The following is a 24,624-nucleotide window of genomic DNA, read 5'->3' on the forward strand; positions in this document are numbered from 1 at the left end:
CCCATGTACTTAATGAATCCTCGTGATTATCGAACCAGTCGAAGGCAGTGGCGGCAAGGAAGAACACCACATTAGCCAGCTTAGTAGCGGCGGTCCAGTGATTGTATTTACTCACTCTTTCGTAGTGCTTCAACCACTCATCAACGTCCTCCTCAGGTTTTCCGGAAAAAGTACGCGGCTCTCGATAATGGGGCCAGTTGTTCGCCGTGGATGGTCCTGGCTGCTCGGTACTGCTGTCTTCAGCCATGTCTGATGGCATTGGTGGTAGGCCAGCAAGTCTACGACTTCTTCGGTAGATGAAACGCTCCGTGGTCGCTACCCAGCACCTCCACCAAGATGTTACGTACTTTGTACGCGATGTTACGTACTTTGTACGCACGGGGGGTTTATTTACAGGGATCTGTACAAAGAGGACTGCGGCGAAGCGTACAAGCGTTCCTCTGCCCTTGCTCTTTCTTCTTCTTCACCGATCTACCCGACCGCTCTTTTTCATCTTCCGTCGACGTTCTACGAAGGCGCGTGACAATATTATTAGAGCGTACCGTCATAACGTGCTCCGGAGTACATTTTTTTCTCTAAAAAATAAGCAAATGGTGAGCCTGCATGCATATTAAAACAAAACTTGATATATGAAACACATCACATGTGGCAAGCAAACATGTGCCATGTACATGGAACATACATTCATTTATTAAAATAGAAGCTGTGAGTATTTCTGCTTGCTTTTCCCATCGTGGAAAAGCTGCATAACATTGCAGTGAGTGCAGGGTGCAAGACAAAAAAGGCAGTGTTTAGGGCTGACGTTTAAGACAGTCTTTGGTGATCCCTCGCTGCCTGTCGCGCGAAATTCCTGCACAGCCATCGAACCATATGACCCCTCAGGTTTTATCACGAACCGACCAGGCAGATAATAAGAAAACATCGCGCTGTTCTCTGAAATACATGACGGTTTGGTGGGCGCTGTTTAACACAGAGACAAAAAGAAGAAAACATGGACTTGCGCTTTTATTTCCCTTCTTTTCGTTGTCTCTGTGTTAAAGAGCGCCCACTAAACCATCATGAACAACCTACAACTAGTCAAACTTCCCCTTCATGTTGCTCTCTGAAATGCTTCGTCTCGCACAGATCAACCGCTTGAGTTAGCGGGCCGCATTGCTTCGCTTTGCAACGACGGCGCTGATGGATGGTTTCTCTATGAGAGCAAAGCATTTGCAACGGGAGGGTAGCTACGACCCTCATGCGGCTGTAAAGGTGCGTCTTCATTATTAATCCTCTAAAAGGTGACGAAGTTGAAAAGTTCCCATATAACGTCGTTTCAGAGCTTTATGCAATTACAATAAGATGTGTCAGCTTACTTTACCGCCCACCAAACTGTCTACTAAACTGCGGTGAGCTAACATCCACCTGCACTGCAACGTCGAATTCGCCATGTTATTTGCGCGGCCGCCTCAAGTGGTTCAAAATGCGGCGCCCAACTTTGGTCATTTACAGCAACGGCAGAACATCCTTTGTGTAATGAAACATCATTTTGACGTCAACATTAAATGTTTATGCAGGACGTATTTCCGGCCATACAACGTCAGCCAATCAGATTTCAGGAGTCGGCTCTTGTCCGTGGGCAGTTCATTTCAGCCCATTCGTAATACAAGCGCAAGTGCTTCACTTTCAATCAATCATATATACCTCTGTTTTCCCTCCACAATTACTTATAAATACCATCCAGACATCATTAATACCGCTGCTAAAAATTCGTTTTCACGCTCACGTCATTTTTACGTCACTGCAAAAAGCCATTTCGTAACACCGAAATTTCGCGCCAGAAATCTGAAACACGTAACTGTTCTGAGCACCAATCAGAGAAACAAAATGGCGCTGAACGGCGGCCATGTGTGTCGAGAATAGGGCCCCTGGTGTGCAGCCGAGGCCCGAGCTGCACGCACCTGCTGCCATTCTGTTGAGATGCGCGAATGTCAATCGCTGTAACGTATGACACTATGTGGAACATACTATATTTGTAGTCGGTGAGCTGTCATCGATATCATCGGGCAGTGACATCCAGGGATCGTCCTTCAGCTGAAACAACAAAAAAGAAAAACATAATAATCAGTACATTGGCCAATGAGGGAGAACGAGCGAGTGACCTTGATGCGGCTAAATTCCTGCCGTATGAAGCATTTCCCTGGCTTTTTAAGCAGCTTATTCACTCACACACCCTGATGCAAGTGACCGACATATATGAGAGTAACTGATCGTTACTGCTGGTGCGAAATCGTATTCTTAATTGCCTCGATATACCGACGCAAAATATCTGCCTCACAGTGCGAGTTATACCGCTGTCACACGGGATGCATTTCGAAGGCCCTCGAACTGACTGTCTATCGACTCGAAGGCCTTCGAAAGCTGCCACACGGGCGTTTTGAATGGCCATTCAGTAGATAGTCTATCGAGTCAACGGAACAGCTCAGAACTCTATCAAGATCTCGAAGGCCTTCGAACGTCGCGCAAGGTTGATAGCGCTGACCGGAGGAGCGTCACGCACACACGTGCACAGGGCGTTTAGGATATAAAAACGGGAACAAGCGTTATTATTATTTATTTACGCGCTAAAATATTAATATCCGTAATAATTTTAAAATAGCATCGCTCTTTTTTTAAGGCGCATTATTTATGTACTCTCTACCACTGCAACATGCGCCGCCGAGAAAAGCAAACGCAATGAAAAGCACGACCGCATGAACGTCAACGCGTTAAAAAACAAAAAACAAAGTTGTCCTTGAATAACAACTAAACACCTGCAGTTACTAAAAAAAATTCAACAGTTATCTTTTATTTTACATTTATATAGCGAGTTTAGTTCTTTAAGCAAAACCGAAAGCAACGATAGTGGCGCCACAAAAGTTTGGCGCCAAACACCAAAACTATTTCAATAGCCTTCGAGTTTTGCCGTGTAGCAGCGGCAACTCCTTCGAGTCCGATCGCGATTGAAAATCTTGAAGGCTATCGGCATAATCGCCTTTAAATATGACCGTGTGATTGGGGTAAGATTGTTGTCCCACAGAAGCAACTGCCTATCACACAGAAAATTAAATGTCATTCCCACCGAATGACATTTACTCAATTCAATGCCATTTTTTACGCGCTGCCACACGGCCAAACCTAACATATACTTTTTGCAAATAATGCCAGTTGATACCATAAGTCAAAAATGTGTACCTTCAGTATGTTGCAAAATGATTGCGCTGCGAATAATAATTGCCTCACTGAAAATGAAAGGCGCAGTAAGTTGTCACACTTGTTTCTGTGTACCGAAAGCATCTTTTAATTCGTATTCCTTATCTTTAACCAACCTGCTGATCACGACTATTTATTACAAGTTCAGCTTTCAGCGACGGTCTAGGTGTTTGTTTACGGAAGGTGAGTGTCCGAACCGGTGTAAAATCTTAAAGTTTTAAGTGCATGGTTTGGCCAGATTTCACTACGTACAATTCGCACACTAAAGTAACACGTCCTCGAATGTGCCGTCCGACGGCGCAGCTAGCATAAAGCAAGGCATGTAGGCCCGCCGCTCTTGGTGGCACGTTTTGAAAATACCACAATATAGTGCAAAAATATCCATAATACAGTACAACTCCTATACACCCACCTCTGAACAGATAGCATAGAGTTAAACAGCTTTATATCCGTCACCGACGGGAGTTCCATGAGTGATATTGTGGTGAATGAATAATAAACAAAGCTTTCTAACAAAATGTTAGGGCTGTGCATGTATCCTGTAGCCGGCATCACCCCATAGTTCGAGTTGAAAAGAAGCAAAAAAAAATTTTTTTCTCATGATGTTGCTTTGTATGTGGCGACTTCTCGCTCCATATCTGGGAAGAAAAGCGGCGGTATCCACCACAGTTGACCATACCGGAAGAGAGGTGACCAGCTCATCGGTCAAGATCATTAACTATATATTCAGAGGAAATTGCAATCGCCCTTGCAGTTAAACACGCCAACAAGCAAGGAAGAAAATACATAATACTCAGCGATCCCCAAAAGGCATGTGCATTCTTCCTGGGACGCGTATGCAAACAGGCACACCAAATAGGGGAGCAGGAAAAAAAGACGGGCAACTTGAAGCACACAATTCTGGGGATACCGGCATACGAGGTAATCGACGGCAACGAGGCAGCCGACAGGATAGCCCGAGGGCATACTTTCCGGGCACCTGCGCCAGCTGCCCCAGAGTCTTCAACCCCTCTCGCGTACGGGGAACTAATACAATACTTTAAATTAGGAAGAAAACGATACTCAAAATCACACAAAGACCTCACCAAACAGGAGACAGTAGTCTGGAGGAACATACGTATAGGTTCATTTCACATGACGTCATCGCACAAGCGCCGTCCGCCATTTTTTTGGCGCGACGCTGCCCGGTCGTCGCATACCAAAGTTGACGTGTGGTGAAGTCACACGACGAACAAAATCGTGAAGCACTATCGCGATCTGGCATTGCGTGACCGTGAGCTAGAATATTCTAGCATACTGTATACACGTGGCCCTAAGTCAGCGATTTCCACCGCGTTGCTTCCGTCCGCGAGCAGCATTTTCGCAGTTCGGATTCATGCACGAACGACACTTTCTTTTTGCTTTTATTTTTTGTAGCGGGAAGCATTCCAGCCACACCATGGTGCCCAAGCATGTACAGCGTAACATGTATTCTACTAAAACGCCGGAGAAATGTGCGCTTTGAGGGACTGACTAGTACGGCCGCAAAGCAGGCACGAACGGGCGTCGCACTGTTCTATATCCCTATCATCTTAGCCCGACGCTTGTAGTGCGCTTAGCAGTATTTCTGGCCAGCGCCTGGCCTGGTACCCACAGCCACAGGGAAAAGCTAGCAAGAGCTAATTAGTAACGTGCAACGGCTTGAAGGTATTCCTCACTTTCCTCTAGCGCTTTAACGCGCTTGCAGTTACGCTGCATACACGTACCGGGAGCACAAGGGCAGCAGTCCAAACGGTTCTCTTCCAAGGGTTGAAAGTAGCATGTTTATGAAGTTGTCATTGAGTAAGTGCGATCACTTGCACATACACAACCGCGTTTATATCACATCGAGCGGAACAGTCAGCACAGCAATGCTTTAGCAAAACAATGCAGCAGAAGCAACAGTGCAAGACCTGCCACAGCAGGCGTCTACCCTAAAAAGTTGACAGCTGTGCTGTTCTCGGAATTTTTACACCTGCAGGACCTATTGCCGCATCCGTAGACAGTGCAATTGACCCTTATTGAAGCAGATTACAGAGTTCACAGCACCTTAGACCTTCCGAACTACCCAAGCGAAACCGCAAAAGACGACGATGACCAAGGCTATGGCGGACCGGAAGCGCGAAAGCTTAATTTTCCCAATCGTCCCCCGCGCGGCAGCCGACAGTGAATACAACCTATAGGTTAGGACATTCCCAAACTAGCGAAGTACCACAAAACCTGGCCCGAAATATACAAGAATAACACATGCACCGCATGCGCTGAACTCTCGGACATCCTGCACATAATATGGAACAGCAAACAGCAGTTAGAGGAATTTAAAACTCGAGCACTTAGCCAAGCGGAGAGGGAGGCAGTGCTGGCCCATTCGAGTCTCTTTGTGCAGCGCAGCCTGCTCACCAGGTCACCAGAGTCACCAAAGCCAATGGGATCTTGGACTAAGGAAATCACCAATTAAAATTTACTATCTCTCTCCCTCTCTCTCTTTGAAAAAAAAATTGTTACTGGAAGAAAAGGGGCAATAGTGCTGGAACCCAGTGTTTGGAATATATATGCTATGTAGATTTATAGTTATTATTCAAGCATTAATTTAACGTTTATTCAAACAGCGTTTCTTTGTAACAATAATGTTTATAATTATAAAACATTATATTTAGCATTATAATACCATTTAAAAATCAACACTAGCATATCAGTTTTCCTTTGAACGTTCTACTACTATTATTTTTATTATAGAAATTATTGTTAGGTAACATTCAGGAAACAGACTTAGATAACAATTTTATAACATTAATTTAACGTTCGATTCTCCCTGGGCACCCATATCTGCAAGGAAAGCATCGTGCATGCGACCTGAAATGTATACAAGACGGTGATTTCACGGTCGATGCTGTTTTTAAGCAAGTTGTCGATCGTGTCTGCAGATGTGTGCCAGACTTTCCGTGGTAGCACCGCGTACCCCTGCCCCGTGCCAGGAGCACCGCTTAAGATCGTGCACATCAGGATAAGCTGCCCCAAACCGAACAGGCGGCGCATAGTAGGGCTGTAGTATAGGTCCGCTGCATTGTCACCGTATGCTGGACGCTCCTTCACGAATACCTAATCAAGTACACTGTTGGCCACAAAAACGTTCTGTTTGGCAGTGCGAGTCCCAGTATGAATTACATTTCGGGAAAACCATGGGGAGAACTAAAGCGGCACTTCTGATGAAAATTTTGTTGATATCAGTGAGCGTCAAAAAATCCCCGAAGTTGCCCTTTCAAGGCAACTCCAATCATCTCCCGATATTCATTGATCAAACTGAAATATTAAGCGTATATTATTCATGGTATTCCGATCGTCTATGTCAAATTTGGTTCCTGAATTCTGAACGCGGCGCAGTGTAAATTTTCAGCTATCGAATTTTAGACAGATTCACTCTTGAGGTAAACCTCAATGGAGACCCAGTACCACAGAAGAACATCATCAGAGTTCTAAGGCTTCACATCAAGGACATGAGTAAAATGGGCCCTTCCCCACTCGCCTCCATACAGCAGTCTTCAGGTTGCGCGCACGATAGCTAGGGTACCAGCAACAAGGGCATGTTCGAACAGGACATCCTGTGCCTGGTCCTAGCATTCATTGGGAACAGAAACATGTGTTTCACACCGTGTTTACACCTCGATCAACACGGGAGGTAAGAGACACAGTGATCCGAAACCCAGTTAAAAAGGCGCTGGGCCTACTCCAAAACACTTCCGCAGAGCGCCTTTTGCAGTTTCGGGGGGGGGGGGGGGGGGGGGGGCGAATATGCAATATAATATTATACTCCTTTACCTTTTTAATCTATATTGTCCTTTCTCCCTGTCACTCACCTCTCCTACCTGTCTCCTTGCTATCGCTTTATTTCCGCCGCCACAGCTCAGGTGCTTCAGCTCATTTCAAAACCAGATACCGGGGCAGGAAAAAATCTTTTTCCTTGCTTTATTATTTTACTTTATTCTATAATAATAAAACCACTTACTACTACTACTTTCGGGGGGCACAATACAGCCGAAGATGCTGTCGTCCAACATGCCCTTCCAAATTAATCGACTGGCAGCTATACCACTTGGGTGGTCAAACTCGTTCATATAGCTGGTCTCCCATGCCAATATGCACCTTTTGTTCCACCAATTAAGCGCGCCGGAGGCGCAGGCTAAATAAATCCAGGCAAAAAATATATGGGCAAGGCACTGGAACCTACTAAATAGACGCGGCAAAGTCAAAGGCGGGGTTCATGCCGGCGGTTGTGATCCACCGTCAGCAACCGGTTGATGCCCTAACCGTCTGCGGGGACAATATGGAAACGGCGAACGAGTTGGGCATTGCTTTAACCACCACGCATTCTACCTGCGCCAATATAGTCACGCGGATTTTAGCTGCCTACCGCAACTACGGCACAGGACGAACTGGTCCCCCGGCCGACGTAATCCTAAATAATCATGGCCACCCGGACACAGAGAAATGTCTCGCCTGAGAGCCAGGACATCAGGATGTGAAGGGAACGAGCGCGTCCATGCCGCTGCCCGAGCTGTCCTCCCCGGAACTCGGCCCTTCCATCCTCCTCACTAGCATAGAGGCTACATCAGTGCAGATTTTCTCGCAGGAAATGTCCGCCCTCAGTCAAGGCGTGGCTCACCAAAGTAGATGAAGTTACATGGCGAAACATGCACTAGAAAAGCATTTACAACTCATAATAACCGTGTAAATATAATAGACCCTGCGTCTTGTGACCCCAAATGCAAACTTTGCAGGGCGAAGACAGGCCTTCCCCACATGGTACGAACCTGCCCAGAAAGCTAGTTCACCTCAAGACGAATACGCAGTGCCGACTGTTGAGGCGTGGTATCTGCCCTGCACAGCTCCGGACTCTGGGGCCCAAAGAGCCCTCACGAGTACAGACAGCAGCGGCAGCCTGGGCTAGTAGTAGTAAGTGGTTATTTGTTAGAAATAAAAAGAAAAAAACGGTAAGGAAAAGATGTTGCCAGCCACGGTATCTGCATTCTATCGATATCTGAAGCACCGGAAGTTCGGCGGCGGAAATAAAGGGATAGTAGGAAGCGGTAGAGGAAGTAAAAGAGGTGAGCGAGAAAAAGAAAGAACGCGGTCGGTTAAAATAAGATAAAAATTAGATATATACACTATGGTACAAGTAGCCCTGGAGTCGGGAGTAGAAACCTCCCCCCCCTCCCCTCACCTTTATCCCTCATTAAAGTTAAAGTTATTCGGTCAGTCATATTTAAAGGTACGCACACCTTGACGCAAACCATACTCGATGTCTACAGGTAATCGTGCATGGCGTGACGGGTGGGCCAGAGGCGCGAGGTGCCACGGATTTGAAAGTAGTTATTGGAGTTATTGGAGTGCACTCACACCAATTTAACTTACTGCTTTCCATCAGCAAGCGATGTATGTGCCAGAGGGGTGAGCCACGAGAACTGATGTATAGTCATTTCTAATCGGCGACACTGGCGGAATATATCAAACTTTGAAACGACAAAGTACCTTGTGATAGATGGGTAAAAGCTGTGCGCCGCGTCATTTGTCATCTCCAAGCAACAAATCCCGCTTCTGCTCGGAAGTTTTGCACTAGAATGTTATGAAGACTACGTGTATATTAAGATAAGCTTTCTGACTATTGATAGGCTGGGTTAATCATCATGATTGTGAGCAGGTTCCAAAGCACCGCTATGTTCGATTACAACCGTCCATCGTAGCCGTCAGCTGAACAAGGTGCAGCAGTAAAGAGTAAGTAAAGCTGAAATACATTTTTGCTTTAGTGAGAAAGGGTTATATGACACCAATACACCACAGACAATTATATAAAGTGAGTCAGGAAAGGTGGGCCGTTTATCACCGTGTGGCAGATGAATACGCAAATGCATTATCTGTCACCAAACATGCTTTTTAGAATAAAACACTTCCATTCTTGTTAAGCAACAGCCCCAGCAGGCTTTGGAACATTGTTAATGGGAACGAAAAAAAAAACATCGACCTTACATCTGATGATGTGCCTATTTCAAGAAATCCTTGTTGTACTGTCTTAAGCTCTATTTTTTTGTCATTTTGTACCATTGTGCCATGTTCATTTCCTACTTTACCTGTTAGTAGTTTTTCAGTGATGGACCCGTTTGTAGTTGACTGGGTTGGCATTAGTAAATTACTCGAGAATATAAAGCTTTCTTCTCCCGATAAAGATGGAATAAACCCGAAACTTTTAAGAAATACTTCTATACTGTTCAGTGATACTAACACATATTTTTTCGCGCTCTTTGGAGTCATGTCTTCTCCCTGATATCTGGAAGGTTGGGAAGGTGGTTCCCTTGCACAAATCAGGTAACCCTCATTGTCCACAAAATTACAGGCCCATATCAATAACTAGTGTACCATGCAAAATTTTGAGCACATCATTTACTGCCACATTGTAACTTTCCTCGAGTCCTATTTTTTTTTTTTTTAGTATCAGCACGGCTTCAGTAAAAAACTATTCCTGTAAAACCCAACTGATCTGCTTTACTAATGACTTATTTTCTGCTATTGACCGTTCATCCACTATCGACTGCATATTGATTGAACAGATGTTTGGTTTGGGCTAGTTGGCAGCAGATTCTTGAAGACATAGCGCAAAAAAGACGGGGAAAAGACGGACGCCTTGCTTTTCGCCTCCATCGAAAAGCGGCCGCCGAGGCGGTCGATCCAGCACCCTTGAAACAGCAGTCGAGCGCCGTAACCACTGCGCCATCCCTGTGTGTGTGTGTGTGTGTGTGTGTGTGTGTGTGTGTGTGTGTGTGTGTGTGTGTGTGTGTGTGTGTGCGTGCGTGTGTGTGTGTGTGTGTGTGTGTGTGTGTGTGTGTGTGTGTGTGTGTGTGTGTGTGTGTGTGTGTGTGTGTGTGTGTGTGTGTGTGTGTGTGTGTGTGTGTGTGTGTGCGTGCGTGCGTGCGTGCGTGCGCGCGTGCGTGCGCACGCGCATGCATTCGTGTCCCGAGGCAATAAAAACGATAAACAGTTTAGTGCAGGGCAAGAATATTTTCCTGAAAATTTTTCATGGTTCCTGCACGAAAATAACACATGATTTCATATAAGCAATATTGCGATCCCAAACGCTATCACTGGAATTTTCGTTCGCATGGGTATCAGCGAATGACATTACGTTCGCACTGCGGCCTGTTCCCTATGATAAAATAAAAATTACGAGGGACTTTAGCGACTAAAGTAGAGAAAGGCGAAGGCCTGATGGCCGCATTCTGCTACGCAACCATCACAAATTATGAAGTAATTAATAATTATTCGTTAGCTAGGTAATCAATTAGATACTAGGCAGTTAATTTATTCATTAGTTTATTTATAAAGCTGGACAGAGGCTAGTAGAGTTTTGTCAAGAAAACAACCTGACCATAGCGAATACTCGTTTTCAACAGCACAAGAGGCGCCTGTACACATGGACTTCACCGGACGGTCTGTACAGGAATCAGATCGATTATATTCTTTGCCGGCAGAGATGGAGAAGCGCTATACAAGCAGTAAAAACAAGGCCTGGGGCCGATTGTGGCACCGATCATCAGCTTCTTGTTGCCAAAATTAAGCTTCGATTGAGGAAAACTCAGAAAACTAGAAGGCCTTTCAGGCATGATCTGGATCAAATTCTATTAGAATATGCTGTGGAAGTGAGCAATCGATTTCAAGAATTAGATCTAGAAGACAGAGAGCCCGAAGAGATGTGGACTGATGTTGGTGATATAATACAAGAAGTTGCTGCTAAGGTAGTTCCAAAGCAAAAGAAATGCAAGAAAGCAAACTGGTTATCTGAAGAGGCTTTGCAAATAGCTGAGGAAAGGAGGATGGCAAAAGTTATGGGGGAAAGAGAAAGATACAAGGTTCTCAATGCGGATTTTCAGAAAATAGCAAGGAGAGATAAGAATGCCTTCCTGAACATACAGTGCCAAGCAGTTGAGGACAACAGCCAATTAAGGAACACAAGAGCTCTGTACAAGACAGTCAAAGATATCAAAGGAAGCTTCTGTGCTAAGCTGGGCGTGATAAAGGACAAACGAGGCAAGGACCTCACTGAAGCCTGAGAGATAAAGATGAGGTGGCAGGAATACACAGAAGAACTGTACAAGAAGGACCCGAATGTGCAAACCCAACATAAGACGGTTGTGATTACTGATCTCGAGCCGGGCATCCTGAAGAGTGCAGTTGAATGGGCCTTAGTCTTGCTAAGAAGAAAGCCAGCGGAAGTGATGGCATTCCAGCTGAGTTGATTCAAAACCTCAACCATGACGCTGTTAGCATTCCGCATACATTATGTCAGAAGATTTGGACAACTCTGCAGTGGCCACAGGATTGGAGGAGGTCAGTTAACATCCCCATTCCAAAGAAAGGCAGTGCCAAAGATTGTTCCAACTACCGCACGATCGCACTTATTTCGCATGCTAGCAAGGTGTTGTTGAAAATCCTCCAAGGTATGCTGCAGCAGTATGTGGATCGGGAGCTTCCGGACATGCAAGCTGGGTTTCGCAAGGGCAGAGGAACTAGAGACCAAATTGCCAACCTCCGCTGGATCATGGCAAAAGCAAGAGAGTTCCAGAAACCCATCTACTTCTGCTTTATTGATTATGCGAAAGCGTTTGACTGCGTAGATCACAGCAGATTGTGGCAAGCTCTCCAAGAGATGGGAGTTCCAATTCACCTCATCTGTCTCCTCAGGAACCTGTATGAAGGACAAGAGGCCACAGTCAGAACTGGGCATGGTCTTACCGATTGGTTTCCGATTGAGAAAGGAGTGAGGCAAGGCTGCATACTGTCGCCCTACCTATTTAACCTATATGCTGAGTGCATCATGAGGAAGGCGCCGGTCTGGACGAGTCTTCATATGGAGTGAAGATTGCTGGAAAACGTATCAACAACCTTAGATATGCGGATGATACCACTTTAATGGCAGAAAGTGAAGTGGAACTCAAGAGACTTCTGATGCGCGTACAAGAAGAGAGTGAGAAGTTTGGGCTTAAACTGAACATCAAAAAGACAAAGATCATGGCGTCTTGCCCTATCAAGTCCTGGAGCATCAATGGACAAGAAGTGGAAGCTGTGACAGATTTTCTCTTCTTGGGCTCCAAGATTACCTCGGAAGGAGACTGCAGCCATGAAATTAGGAGACGCCTGCTTCTGGGAAAGAGAGCAATGGTTAGCCTTGACCGCCTAGTAAAGAGCAGAGACATTAGTCTGCCAACCAAGATCCGTATAACTCGTGCTATGGTCTTTCCAGTTGTGCTGTATGGATGCGAGAGTTGGACTGTGAAAAAGGCTGACCGCCGAAGAATTGACGCGTTTGAATTGTGGTGCTGGCGAAGACTCTTGAGAGTTCCTTGGACTGCCAGAAGATCAAATCAATCGATATTGTCGACCATAAACCCTGACTGCTCATTGGAGGGTCAAATTCTAAAGTTAAAACTCAGCTACTTTGGTCATCTGATGAGAAGAGAGGAGTCGCTGGAGAAAGATTTGATGTTGGGAAAGGTTGACGGTCGTCGGAGAAGGGGTAGGCAGCGAACGTGATGGTTAGATGGCATCCTCGAGGCACTGCAGATGAAGTTATGTGATGTTAGGAAGATAGTGGGAGACCGGAAAGCGTGGCGTGAAATAGTCCATAGGGTCACGAAGAGTCGGACACGACTGAACGACTGAACTGAACTGAATTAATTAATTATATAATTAAGTAATTAATGTTCATTGATTGGCATATGGCCGTATAAGGCACGCATTCGCGCATACTGTTGTGGTGCTCTGTAATTGGTCGAGATCTCTATGACGTCATCCCGCCTCAGCCAATCAGAACCGCCGCAAAAGTGGGACACATTTTGTCCACGACATTATGAGCCATTAAAGGCTTTCGCCTTAAAAATCACGCGGAACTTGTCAGCGGCCGTCGCGCTAGTTGCCCTATTCGCATCGTGCCATAATAGTTGTCACAACAGTCGTAGTATTTGCACAAGCAGCGGCGGGGGCCGATTTTCCCGAATAGGGGCTGCGATTCAGCGCCTCAATCTCCTCTCTTCCCCAAATCATTTCAGTGCCTCAATGAAGGTTTTCTGCTCCTCCTATCCGTATAACCATCGGTGGTGCCCAAAATAAGGTTCTGGGGAGGGGCCGTGGCGTCTCATTCTTCAGTCATAAAAGTGTCAAGAAACTAGCTTTTTATGAAAGTGTACGACTATTTTTTCTTTTTGGTGATGTTATTTATATACGAGAACTCGAGTAATATACTTATCTGCGATATTGGAGGACATGCTAAATGTGTTCATCGATCACAACTACATTGCTATGGACATTCTCACATCCACCAGCGTTCGTACTGGCGTGTTTTCTGGATAGGCACGTCAGGCGTGCTATGCTTGCCGCAGACTGTCCGTGATAATAGGCACCTGGAGAACATGTCGGAGGTAGGCTTTCTCGGCTGGATCGTTGGGCGTCCAAGCAATCACGTGCAGGCCGTGGTTGCGCCAAGTTCGCACGTACTCTGGACAGAGTTGGTTCGCGCTAATGAGGACAGCCGATGCTCCGGTCAGGTAAGGCAGCAGGCCACTGTGGAGCGCCGCATCCAAAAGCCAGTCAGCAGTCTTCATGGTCCAGTGCTTGAAACGTGATTGGAATCGCGGCCGCTTGTTTTCCATATCCTCGTAGGCCAGAAAACCTCCTCGCCAAGTTAGTGCCGTCACAATATCCGGGTTTTGGCGCCGCAGAGCGTAGATAAAGTGCGGGTAGAAAGAGGCCACCAGCGCACTCCGATAGAGTACGGGCTGCTGGCGGAAGAGGCCGTCGACGACTGCAACGGCGCGATGATCGTATTCTTTCACGTCTACGATAAGTCGCAGGCCGAGCTGGAGGCATTCTTTCACACCTTCTTCGAGGGTTGGAACGCGCTCGCCTTTGAAGCGCTCCGAAAATGGGTGCTTACAGGAGGCGTCCAGCCGACGCACGTCCTCAAAAGTGACGGACGCCAGCGGTCCCTCACCATTGGTCGTCCTCTCCAGGGTGTCGTCATGGAAGATCACGGCGACGCTGTCCTGCGTGAAGGAGAGGTCGAACTCTATGCCCGAAGCATTGTTGCGCTTCGCCTCGCGGAAGGCTGCCAGGGTGTTCTCCGGTGCGTCGTGGGCGCCACCGCGATGAGCGAATACGGGTGGCAGCGATCGCTGGCTGTGTTCCACACCGAAGATCACCTCGACGGCCAAAGCGTTGTCGAGACGCGGTATGGCGGCGCGCTGTACAACGTACGAGGTCAGAGCAGCAGCAATCACTGCCAAGTACCACGAAACCATGATGTTCTGGTGCAAAGCGCAGGAAGGATGATTTAAAAACAGAACTGGCAATGACCTTTCTTCAATTGCAGATTTTCGGCTGCTCGAACTAACCGCAGTTTGCAGCAGGCCCCGCGATATACTTCTTTTTCCTCTAACGTAGAGAGAGCTGGCGTGAGACCGTGCGTGAGATTCAAGGAAAAAAAAACCGATGGTGGCTCAACTCGGTTAAGCATGGATATGCGTATAGCGAAAGCCACCAAACGTATTGTTCACAAAGTCTGACTTGAACGTTCTCGTCGGCGCCGATCAAATCGTGTGCGCGTGATCCTGTGTGCGTGTGTGGCTGCAGAATGTGTGGTGTGATCGGTGATACGGCGCGTTTCTTGGCGTCTTGCGAATCTTTCTTCTTGCTCCATTTGACCAACCTCTTCCCTCCTCCCTCTTCTTTTTCTTCCTTTATTTTTCATTTTCCCTTATTCTGTGATTTCGGGGCAACTAGTCGCGACGGTTATGGTCATGCGCAGTATTGACTAGCGACACTTACCCGAAATGCGCCGCTGACTAGCCTAGTGCAGCTATCAATACAAAAAATTCTAGGAGTACACTGGCCACATTTAAGTGCGGTGATGCGAAATCCTTTATTGCGCGGTAATTAATAGCCCTCCACTACGGCACCTCTTTCTCTCTGTTTTCACTCCAACATTCCGAACTTCCCTTAAGGCGTGGTTAAGGTGTCCACGAGGATGTGTGACAGATATAGCACGAGGCGGAAATTATAGAGCTAGCGCCAATTCCTTCTTCAGTTACACCCTACCGTTTGGAGGACCAACTATGAATCGAATAATTTTCGGTGCGGGGGAGGGGTCGTTCGCACAGCTGGGCGTTTCGAAACGCACTCTGGAAGGGGGAAGGTTGATGTGTGCTCTCCGGAGATCGCACGCTGAACTCTCGTATGCGGCCAAGCGAGGTGCCTTTAATGAATTTTTCGCCTACTTTGCCGCTGCTGCAGGAGGTTGGTCACAGTGTCACATCTAGCGCTACCAGCTCGAAGCGACAATGAAAAAGCAGGCGAAGTGCATCACTCGCGGGTAGACGCGCGCACAGAGTGCGATCTCCAGAAAGCACACATGAACCAAATATCACGTACAGCACGATGTGCTCGCTGCGCTCCAAATGATAGCTCGAGCCGAGGTGTGATTCGCGGTGTTGATCTCCGACTGGATCGAAATACCATTCAAACCGAGTTACAAGACAACCGTAATCCACCCATTGTGAACTTTCGGCTGCAGCATCATGTTCGCTCAGCGCCAAGTGCCTACCTGGGTCTACTTTTTCAATAGTCGCCACAGGTGCAATTTATTCAAGAATTACGATGTGCGCTATCACTGTGGCGAGCTCGGTCATCGAGCCGACGTTTGCGCTAGCACAAGTAGCAACTGCAGAGGTTGTTGACTATTTAATCCTGCCAACTACCGCACGTGACATTTCACAGGCGATAGTTGCTGCTAGGAAATCTTCAGGGCTCCTTACGAAGTCAAGCACAGGAAGGTGGAGAAAATAAAAAATGCTGAGGTAGATAAACTCAAGGCCCAAGAGACCGCCAAGCAAGCCACGCTCCAACGTACCAGTCGATGGGACCGGCAAAGCTCCGAAAACCAGCAGCGGCAGCCTCGAGACCACTCGAGCTCTTTCCATCGCTCAGGTCTCCCGCTCCACGGATGGGGTCTCAGAAGACCTCCCGGATCAGACCCGGGCCACCTGCAGTCGTCCAGCAGACACGGACTCTCCTCACCCTCTGCAGCAGCCATCTGGGCTACCACCATCTCTACGCGATCTACGAGAACGTCAAAAACCGGTGAGTACGCAGGAATGGACTCCCACTACTCTAGACACAAAGTGATTATGGAACTGAGAGCACTCATCCAACAATTGCTACTCAGAGTAGAGGGGCTCGAAAAGCCAACAGCAACACCCACACTGCCTCCCCCGTATCCGCATGAATCACCTGTGGCTGTAATGAATACCGCTCCTTCCAACCCATTCACACAATAACGCAAAGCAACGTCCTTGCGACGTCACACAAACCGTCGAGTTAGAGGACACAGTCACACAGTGCGACAGCTACGACGCCAATCTGTGGAAGCGCAAGAAGTGGCTCGAAGCTCTACTCGCTACTCACAAAAGGGACCGCGATATCCAACGTACACTGGCACACGCACACACGATTATCGAAAACTATGCATTCGAACTCACTTGACAGAGCTGGCATAACATCTTTGACCAGATGAACAAGACTCCAAACGCTCGTAACACGTGGAACCTCCTTCGACATTTACTCGACCCAGCTGGAGGCAAACTCCAAACACGCCAACAGCTCGAGCGAGTTTTCCAGCAGTATCCTGGAACGCCAGACGAGCTCAAACAAGAGCTTATAAATACTTACTTACATCCACCCCGAACCAACAACAGCCTCCCCTTCTATCAGGACGCGTACAATCCCGGCCTAGACGCTCCAATCACTCTTGCGGAGGTCTGAGCAGAGCTCAATCGCCTCAAGACAACTTCGGCGGCTGGTCCCAATCGCATTTCAAATAAATGCTTAGGAATTAACCTAGACGACGCATCCATTGATGCTCTGACCGGCTATCTGCAAGAATGTTTCGCCAGCGGTACCATTCCTCAGGAGTGGAAATGCGCCAATATAGTCCTCATCCCATAGCCGGGCAAACCACTAACATTGGCTAACCTCTGTCTTATCTCTCTCACGTTTTGCGTTCAGAATCTGATGGAGCATGTTATCCAGACGAGACTTTTACGATACCTCGAAGAAAAACATCTACCAGACACAATGTTCGGCTTCTGCCCTCATCTGGCAGACCCGGACATTATGCTTCTTCTCCATCATCAGGTAGTCATAAGACGCATACTAGACACGAAAGTCATCTTCGGCCTCGATGTTGCTAAGGCATTCGACAACGTCGTCCATGAAGCGATTCTTCAACAACTTCACGCTCTCGATCTCGGACATCGCTCGTATGCGACTACATCCGAGACTCCCTCACTGATCGCACATTCCAACTTAAAGCCGGCACGCGAGATCCTTCCATCATCTCTCCGAGAAACCATGACATGCCGAAAGGCTCCGTATTTTCGCCGATGATTTTGAACGGTGCACTGATAGGCCTGCCCAAAGTACTCGCCGATGTGCCCCCCCCCCCCCCTGCATCACAGCATTATGCTGACGACTTCACACTTTGGATCACGCGCGACATTGACAGCCAGATCGAATAGACTCTCCAGACCGCCATCGAGCGGATCGGAGATTATCTCAGTAGAGTTGGCCTCACCTGCTCGGCGACAAAGTCAGAGTTATCATCTCGTCCCCGGGCAGACGCTCTCCAAACATACTTCCTGACATTATCCTTCAGGTGCAAGGCAACCCGATTTCTTGTACAGATCACATCAGGATTTTGAGCTTGCACCTACAGGCCAACTGCAGCAACAACAACACGCTCCAACGCATCGATGAGCCGGTGGCACAGATTAGACGCTTCTTTAAGCGAGCCCCAACAAGCATCATGGCATGCGAGAGTTCAACCTCCTTCGCCTCGTTCAAGCCTTCATCTCCTCCCTCACCATCTACTCTGCACACTACCTACGTCTCACTCATGCTGAAAGCGAACGGCTCGAGGCGTCACTTCGAAAAGCATACAAGACGGCCCTGGGTGTTCCCATGTCCACAGCTACCCATAAAATCATGGCTTTTGGAATCTCCAACACAGTGAGAGAATTGATCGAAGCAATCCTCACCGCCCAATACGAGCGGTTCTCACTCTCACACGCTGGCCAAGCGGCACTGCAGCAAGTTGGGACCTCCCCACCGAGAGCGGCCTCAAGTTATGCTGAACTTACCCCGGAATATCGCCTAAATCTCCGCATCCCTCCCATTCACAAACGGATGCACCCGGAAGACCACGCCGAAAGACGGGTCGACCGTGCATGTCAATTCGAGAAACGCTTCAGCGGACGTCCGGACGTCACGTATACGGACGCCTCTTACCAACTCTCGAAGCCAGCGACGATGGCGGTAGCACTCGCCCCTCACCGCAGCTGGTACATAGCCTGCAGCATTTGCAATACAGAAACTGTCACCGCAGCTGAGGAGGTTGCCATTGCGTTAGCGCTAGCCGACCCTAATACCAAAATCGTCATCAGTAATCCTCAACAGGCTATCCGCAGAGCTGCGATGCTGGTCGTATCTCTTGCCACCAGGAGTTACACATTCTAATTTCTACTGCACCCTATTCAACCTCTCGCTTACGTCTTTGGGCTCCAGCCGATGAGTAGCTCAGCAGAAACACCCAGGCGCACACAGCACAGATCTGAGCTGCCGTGCGGAGCATATGATCAGCCACCCTGCTTCCCCTGACACTAATATTTCAATCGCTTTTCTACTCATCACTTACACGGACATATTCAGCGCTACCGACTCGAAAGATGCTCATATCTTCCCGCGCAGCGCGATCTAACAAGACGCGAGGCCGTCCAATGGCGCAAACTACAAACTGGCAGCTTTCTACACCCCTCTTATACAGCAGGATCTTTCCGCAACAGATAGCCCCCATGTGCAAACACGGCTTAACTCCGGCCACCCTCATACATATGGCGTAGACTTGTACACACTACAACACAGACAACTCACACACCCCTGAGAAGTTGGAATCTCTCCTGCCAACTTCCGAGCCAGCAGAACAACGCCGGCTTATCCAGCGCGCGGTGGAGGCTGCGACATCCCAAGGGATCACCGCCTACCTCCTCTAAGCCAGCGCAACCGGTCATTTGACTAGACCTCTGTTCTTGAGCGTAATAAAAGCGTTAATCACCACCACACGCGAAAGCAATGGCAAATGACGCAAAAAAAGTGCATGAAAGGGAGCTTGAGAGAGCTTTCTCGCATACGCACGTGAACAGCTAGCGTTCACAGAAGGGGTAAGAAAGTGCGTAAAGACACAACTGTACTTTTGCACGTCTTTTATTCAAAATTTTTACGTGAATTGAATCTCTGTTCTAAAAACTTAGGTGTGGTTTAGCACTGGTTAACCGTGGTTGAATTGCGACAGCAACGGCGGAAGCTTCTTTTGCCTGCCTTATCAGTGTAGGGTGCGAAATCATTGGGGACACTTAAGCTCATCCTTTAGGGTATGATGCGAGAGCATAAGCTACCAGCCCACATATAAAGTACTTCAAAAGCCGTATGGACATGCCTGTGTGTCGTAGGGGTTACGAGAATGCAAACGGTTCTGGCAGGCAGATTCTGATATCACCCTCCCATATGAAAGGAGCGACCAGAGTTGGCAACTCCTGCCCGTGGCATAGGGGTGATGTGAATTCAAATATCATGGCTGGCTGATTTTTTATAAGGAGACTGTATACCTACGCTTCTTCACAGCGTACGCCTCTTCACGACGAAGCTGCGACCACCCGAGGTCTCGCTTTGGCTGTCGTAGTGTGGCTTTCGCAACAAAACGAGGCGAAATCCGTGAAAATGCAGCATACGTAAAACGCATACATCACGTATTGGCGAAAATTCACTATGTGCACTCGACGTGATGTATTCGTCCACGGTCTCCAAAGACGTACCGGCTGTTCTGCATGTCGATCCGACTTGTATCCGAACAATTTGAAACGTTGTATAAGCGGTGCCGTCAAAGGCAAAGCGCTGCCCGTAAGTGACTCATAGGAATCTCAAAAGGCGCGGGCCGGTGCTTTACGAGATAGGAGGAGATTTCGTATGTCACGGGCACAAAATAAAACAATACTGTAGTTGCCGCTGCACTGACATGATGAAATTATGAGCACATGAAGGAACAACATGACAAAGCGGCCGGAGACACAAAGCCTGCGCATCAAAAGCAACACCGGCAAAGCGGCTGGCGGAGTTTCCGAACACACACACACACCGTTCAAATGACACCGGCGACGCGTGATGCAACGGTCGCAGGGTTGGGGGTGGTGGTGGTAGGGAAAGCATTTATTGTTATATGTACAGAGAGGTATACACACTAGGTGGGATGCCTAGACAGGCATTCCATTGGTGTTTGCAGCAGCCCGGGCGTGCTGCGTTATGGCCTTTTGGGCCTCTATAGTGCAGCAGCCGGACAGGGTCGCCTCCCAGTTCTCTCGGGTCGGGCTGAGGATAGGGGGCAAAGATGGGTTTTTCTGGCAGGCTCACACCATGTGGTAGGCGTCAGACACCTCCCCACAGTGCGAGCACAGCCCGTCAAATTGTAGATCAAAATGTTTCAGAGTAGCCGGGCACAACATTGTATTGGTGAGCAGGCGCAATGAGTACCCGCTCATTAGCCTTCCCCAGCCCTTTGCACGGGATTAGAAGAGTTTAGTGCGCGAATCTGTAATATTCACATATTTCTTTAAATTTGTACGCTAGGCTGAAATCACAATCCTGGTCCGCGTCGGGTCACGTGGGAGATGTCCGGAGAGGGAGCGCGCTGGCGGCGGCGTCGGCTGCCTCGTTCCATTGGAGACTTTGGGGACCTTGGTGATCTGGAACCCAAACGAGAGAGCGGTACGCGGGATCTGAATCACGACTACAATTTTGGTAGATGCAGTAAGCTATAGGGGAGCAGTCCACCCTTGCTGGACGTTCCGACAAGCCCCTCGCGAGTCGGTTATTATGTATTTGGAGGAGGAGTCAGAGGCTGCGAGGGCGATGGCAACCTCTTCTGCGTCGGTTGGTGACTGGGCCTTGAACGTAAGGCCGCCTACTGTCTACTGTGTAGCAAGCTACCAGGTTTCTTGGCACTACGGGGCTGGGGCGATAGGTCAATGCCACTTGCGGCTGGGGCTAGCCAGCCACCGAATTATCTGTTGTAGGCCGTTATTGCACCCGCCACCGCTTAGGGGGTGGACGACGTGTTTTATTGCGGCGCGCGTCTTTTCTCTCTCTTCTTTTTCTTTCTTCTCTATTTTCTCTTCTGTCCGCACGAGGCAGCGGAGGTGGCTCAGCTACAAAGCCAGTAGCAGGCCTATGCATTTTCTTTTCCTTCTTTTTACCGCCACAACAACACAACGTCTACTGTTTTTCCCTTATGGATGACTGCGGCTGTGTACCAACCCTTAGGGTTTGGGCGGCGCGGCAGTCAAAATTTCAGAAGTGATGGAGAGAAGAGATGGGAAAGAGATATTTTGAGACAAAAGAAGCGGATGCTTTCTTTCTCGAGCCTATCCTCGTCCTCCAAGGCTGAGGAGGTTCGTTGAATTAGCCGCGGTGGAAGTGGGCCGCATTTCCCCCCCCCCCCCCCGTTGATATAGCGCCTTTTCATTCCTATAAACCAATTTAAAACGCCGCTAATTACTACTTTTCTTGCGCCTTTCGAGGAAGAGCCAATGAAAGACGCAGCCCGGACGCCTGTGTGTGTGTGTGTGTGTGTGTGTGTGTGTGTGTGTGTGTGTGTGTGTGTGTGTGTGTGTGTGTGTGTGTGTGTGTGTGTGTGTGTGTGTGTGTGTGTGTGTGTGTGTGTGTGTGTGTGTGTGTGTGTGTGTGTGTGTGTGTGTGTGTGTGTGTGTGTGTGTGTGTGTGTGTGTGAAAAACTTTATTGCAGGGAGGAAACATGAGGTAGCCAGGGCAACCTCTCGCAATCACTAAGGGGGCTCCTCATTACAAGAGCCCATTGGCGACCGCCACGGCTCGGGCTCGGTGGACCAGGGCTTCCTGGCCAGCCAGTTCGGAGCAGCCAGGCAGGCTGCCTTCCTGTCCTTCCGTGTGGGGTTGAATTTGGGGGCGAGGTTCGTGGTTGAGTGGCATGCCCATACCATATGGAAGATGTCCGAAGACTTCTCCGCGTAGTGTGATCATTTTCCTTTGCAGGCAGGATCAAAGTATTTTAAAACTGCTGGGCACAGCAGCGTTTTGGTGCAAGGATGGAGGAGCGTGCGTTCCTCCACCTTTGTAAGGCTCTTACAAGGCTTGGGATAAATTACATGGCCGAATTGGAATAACTCAGTAATTTCTCCAAAAGTGAAGACCGGTTTGGGTTCGGGATCTTCTCCTCACCTTTTCGGCGAAGGTGATAGTAGGGATAGGAGTATACTATCCTGCTAACAAGGAATGTCTGTGTTAGCCGGCAGAGGTCATCCTACATCATGCCTTTATGACGTGTGGAGATGCGGCGGGTAAGGCCGATTATTTGGTGAGCTGTATTGCTTCCGAGTTCTGTGTATTAGCATGCCCAGGACACGAATGGTCTGGACGGAAGGTACAGGGTGTGTGTCGATGTGGAGTGCGATGAGCTCAAGCGCTGCGGGAGCGGGTCGGCGCACTTTCCTGTCGCGGATGACAAGCACCTCGACCGAGCACAAGCCACCCTGCTCCGCAGATTACAGACACACTCAATTCTTAGTCACTCCAGGCTAACACTAATTACTAATGGGGCATACGATCCCGTATGTCCAAATTGCAACAACGGAGAGCCCGCCACTCAGGCGCACATCCTCTGGGCATGCGAAAATAACTCGTCCCCAAGGGCCCTCCTGCCAGCTCCCTCTGCGGAAAGCTGGCACTAACTCCATACCAAGCCAGACAAGAACACACAACTTGCACTTATTTCGAAAGCCCAGGATGTCGCTCCCACCTGGGAGCCATACATGACCCACTTGCCCTAATTCACGACATCTGGGGCAAATAAAGTGTTTCTCGCTCTCTCTCTGGGTTCGGGATCCGTATCAAAAGGGTCTGAAGGCGTTGCCCGGAGAGTGAGCGTGCGGACGGCGGCGTCTGCCGTTTCATTGCCTTCGAGACCCATGTGAGCTGGAGCCCATACAATCGTTCGAGACGCGGTAGTCCCGAGGTGGTCACTGCTTTGAAGGATGCGGTGCGCAAAGAGAAGAATGTACCCCTGCTTAATATATCTGCAGGCCCCTCTCGAGTCGGTGACGATGATTCGCGAGTCCTGGTAGTAACTGTTTTGAAGGATGCGGTGCGCAAAGAGAGGAATGTACCCATGTTTAACATTTCTGCAGGCCTCTTTCGAGTCGGTGACAATGACTCGCGAGTCATAATCTGTGGCGGCTAACGCGATGGCAACCTCTTCCGCATGTGTTGTCTTGATCTCGGAACATAAGGCCATTCACCGCGACATTTTGGTGGACGATTGCAGTCGTGTACCACCCCCCATGGTGAGGGCCGGAGGCATAGAAGGTTAAGTGTTTGTTCCCATAGTGACGGGCCAGTGCCTCTGCCATTGTGGTCGTCACGTGTTATGTTGGCCGGAAGAGGGCGTACGTGCAGGGCGTATCTCCAGATTTCAGGAATGCGTATGCGCTCTTCTGTAAGTGTTGGGTGGGGGATATGTAGTCGGGCTAATAGGCGGCGTCCCGACTGTGTTTTTGAAACCCTTTTGTATTGATTGGTCAAGTGTGCCTCCCGGAGCTCCGCATCAGGCCCATGAGAAGCTGCAGCGCTTGCTGCAGCTTGGCCTCAATGTCTCCAACCGATCCGTGCTTGGCCCAGATAGTTATGTCATCGGCGTACAGCGCGTGCTGGATGCTTTCGACCTTCGCCAACTGAGCCGGGAGTTTCATCATGGCCATATTAAAAAGTAACGGCGAGAGGACCGCGCCCTGTGGAGATTCTCTCGTTTCCCAGTTTATATGGGCTGTGTTCTTCGTCTTGTATTCGGGTGAAAGATTGTCGATCCGAGAGAAATTGCTTGATATACGGAAATTTGTTATATCCACAGTTCGTCTGGGAGAGATGTTGCAGGATGAATTTGTGTTTGACATTGTTGAAAACCCCCTTCAAGTCAAGGGCAAATACTGCCTTATCGTTGAAGGAATATTTGATAGGGTTGAGAATTTCTCGGTCGAGTTGAAGCAGAACATCTTGAGCGGACCTCTGCGGCGGAAACGGAACATGGTGTCTGCGAATGTATGTTCATTTTCCAGAAACCCAGACAGCCTGTCCCGCGCCATGGTCTCCATCAGCTCTCCCAAACAAGACGTGAGGGTTGTTTGTGTTTATGGCTTTCCCGGCTTT

General features: G+C 48.6%; 1 protein-coding gene and 1 pseudogene across 1 annotated transcript; both read right to left on the bottom strand.

Annotated features, from left to right (window-relative positions):
* Positions 1-13,655: 13,655 nt before the first annotated feature.
* Positions 13,656-15,646, bottom strand: LOC146200140 (glycerophosphodiester phosphodiesterase 1-like). The gene is made up of 2 exons (XM_084592881.1): positions 15,623-15,646; positions 13,656-14,594 (listed from the first exon to the last, which is right to left on the bottom strand). The coding sequence occupies exon 2, from the start codon at positions 14,586-14,588 to the stop codon at positions 13,656-13,658; it is 933 nt and encodes a 310-aa protein (XP_084449007.1). The 5' UTR covers positions 14,589-14,594; positions 15,623-15,646.
* A 6,602-nt stretch (positions 15,647-22,248) lies between these two features.
* LOC146200141 (uncharacterized) lies at positions 22,249-24,173 on the bottom strand (annotated as a pseudogene).
* Positions 24,174-24,624: the final 451 nt, after the last annotated feature.

This window comes from Amblyomma maculatum, chromosome 2 (assembly GCF_055883805.1).
Source record: "Amblyomma maculatum isolate TAMU_Amacu chromosome 2, ASM5588380v1, whole genome shotgun sequence".
NCBI classification, from domain to species: domain Eukaryota; kingdom Metazoa; phylum Arthropoda; class Arachnida; order Ixodida; family Ixodidae; genus Amblyomma; species Amblyomma maculatum.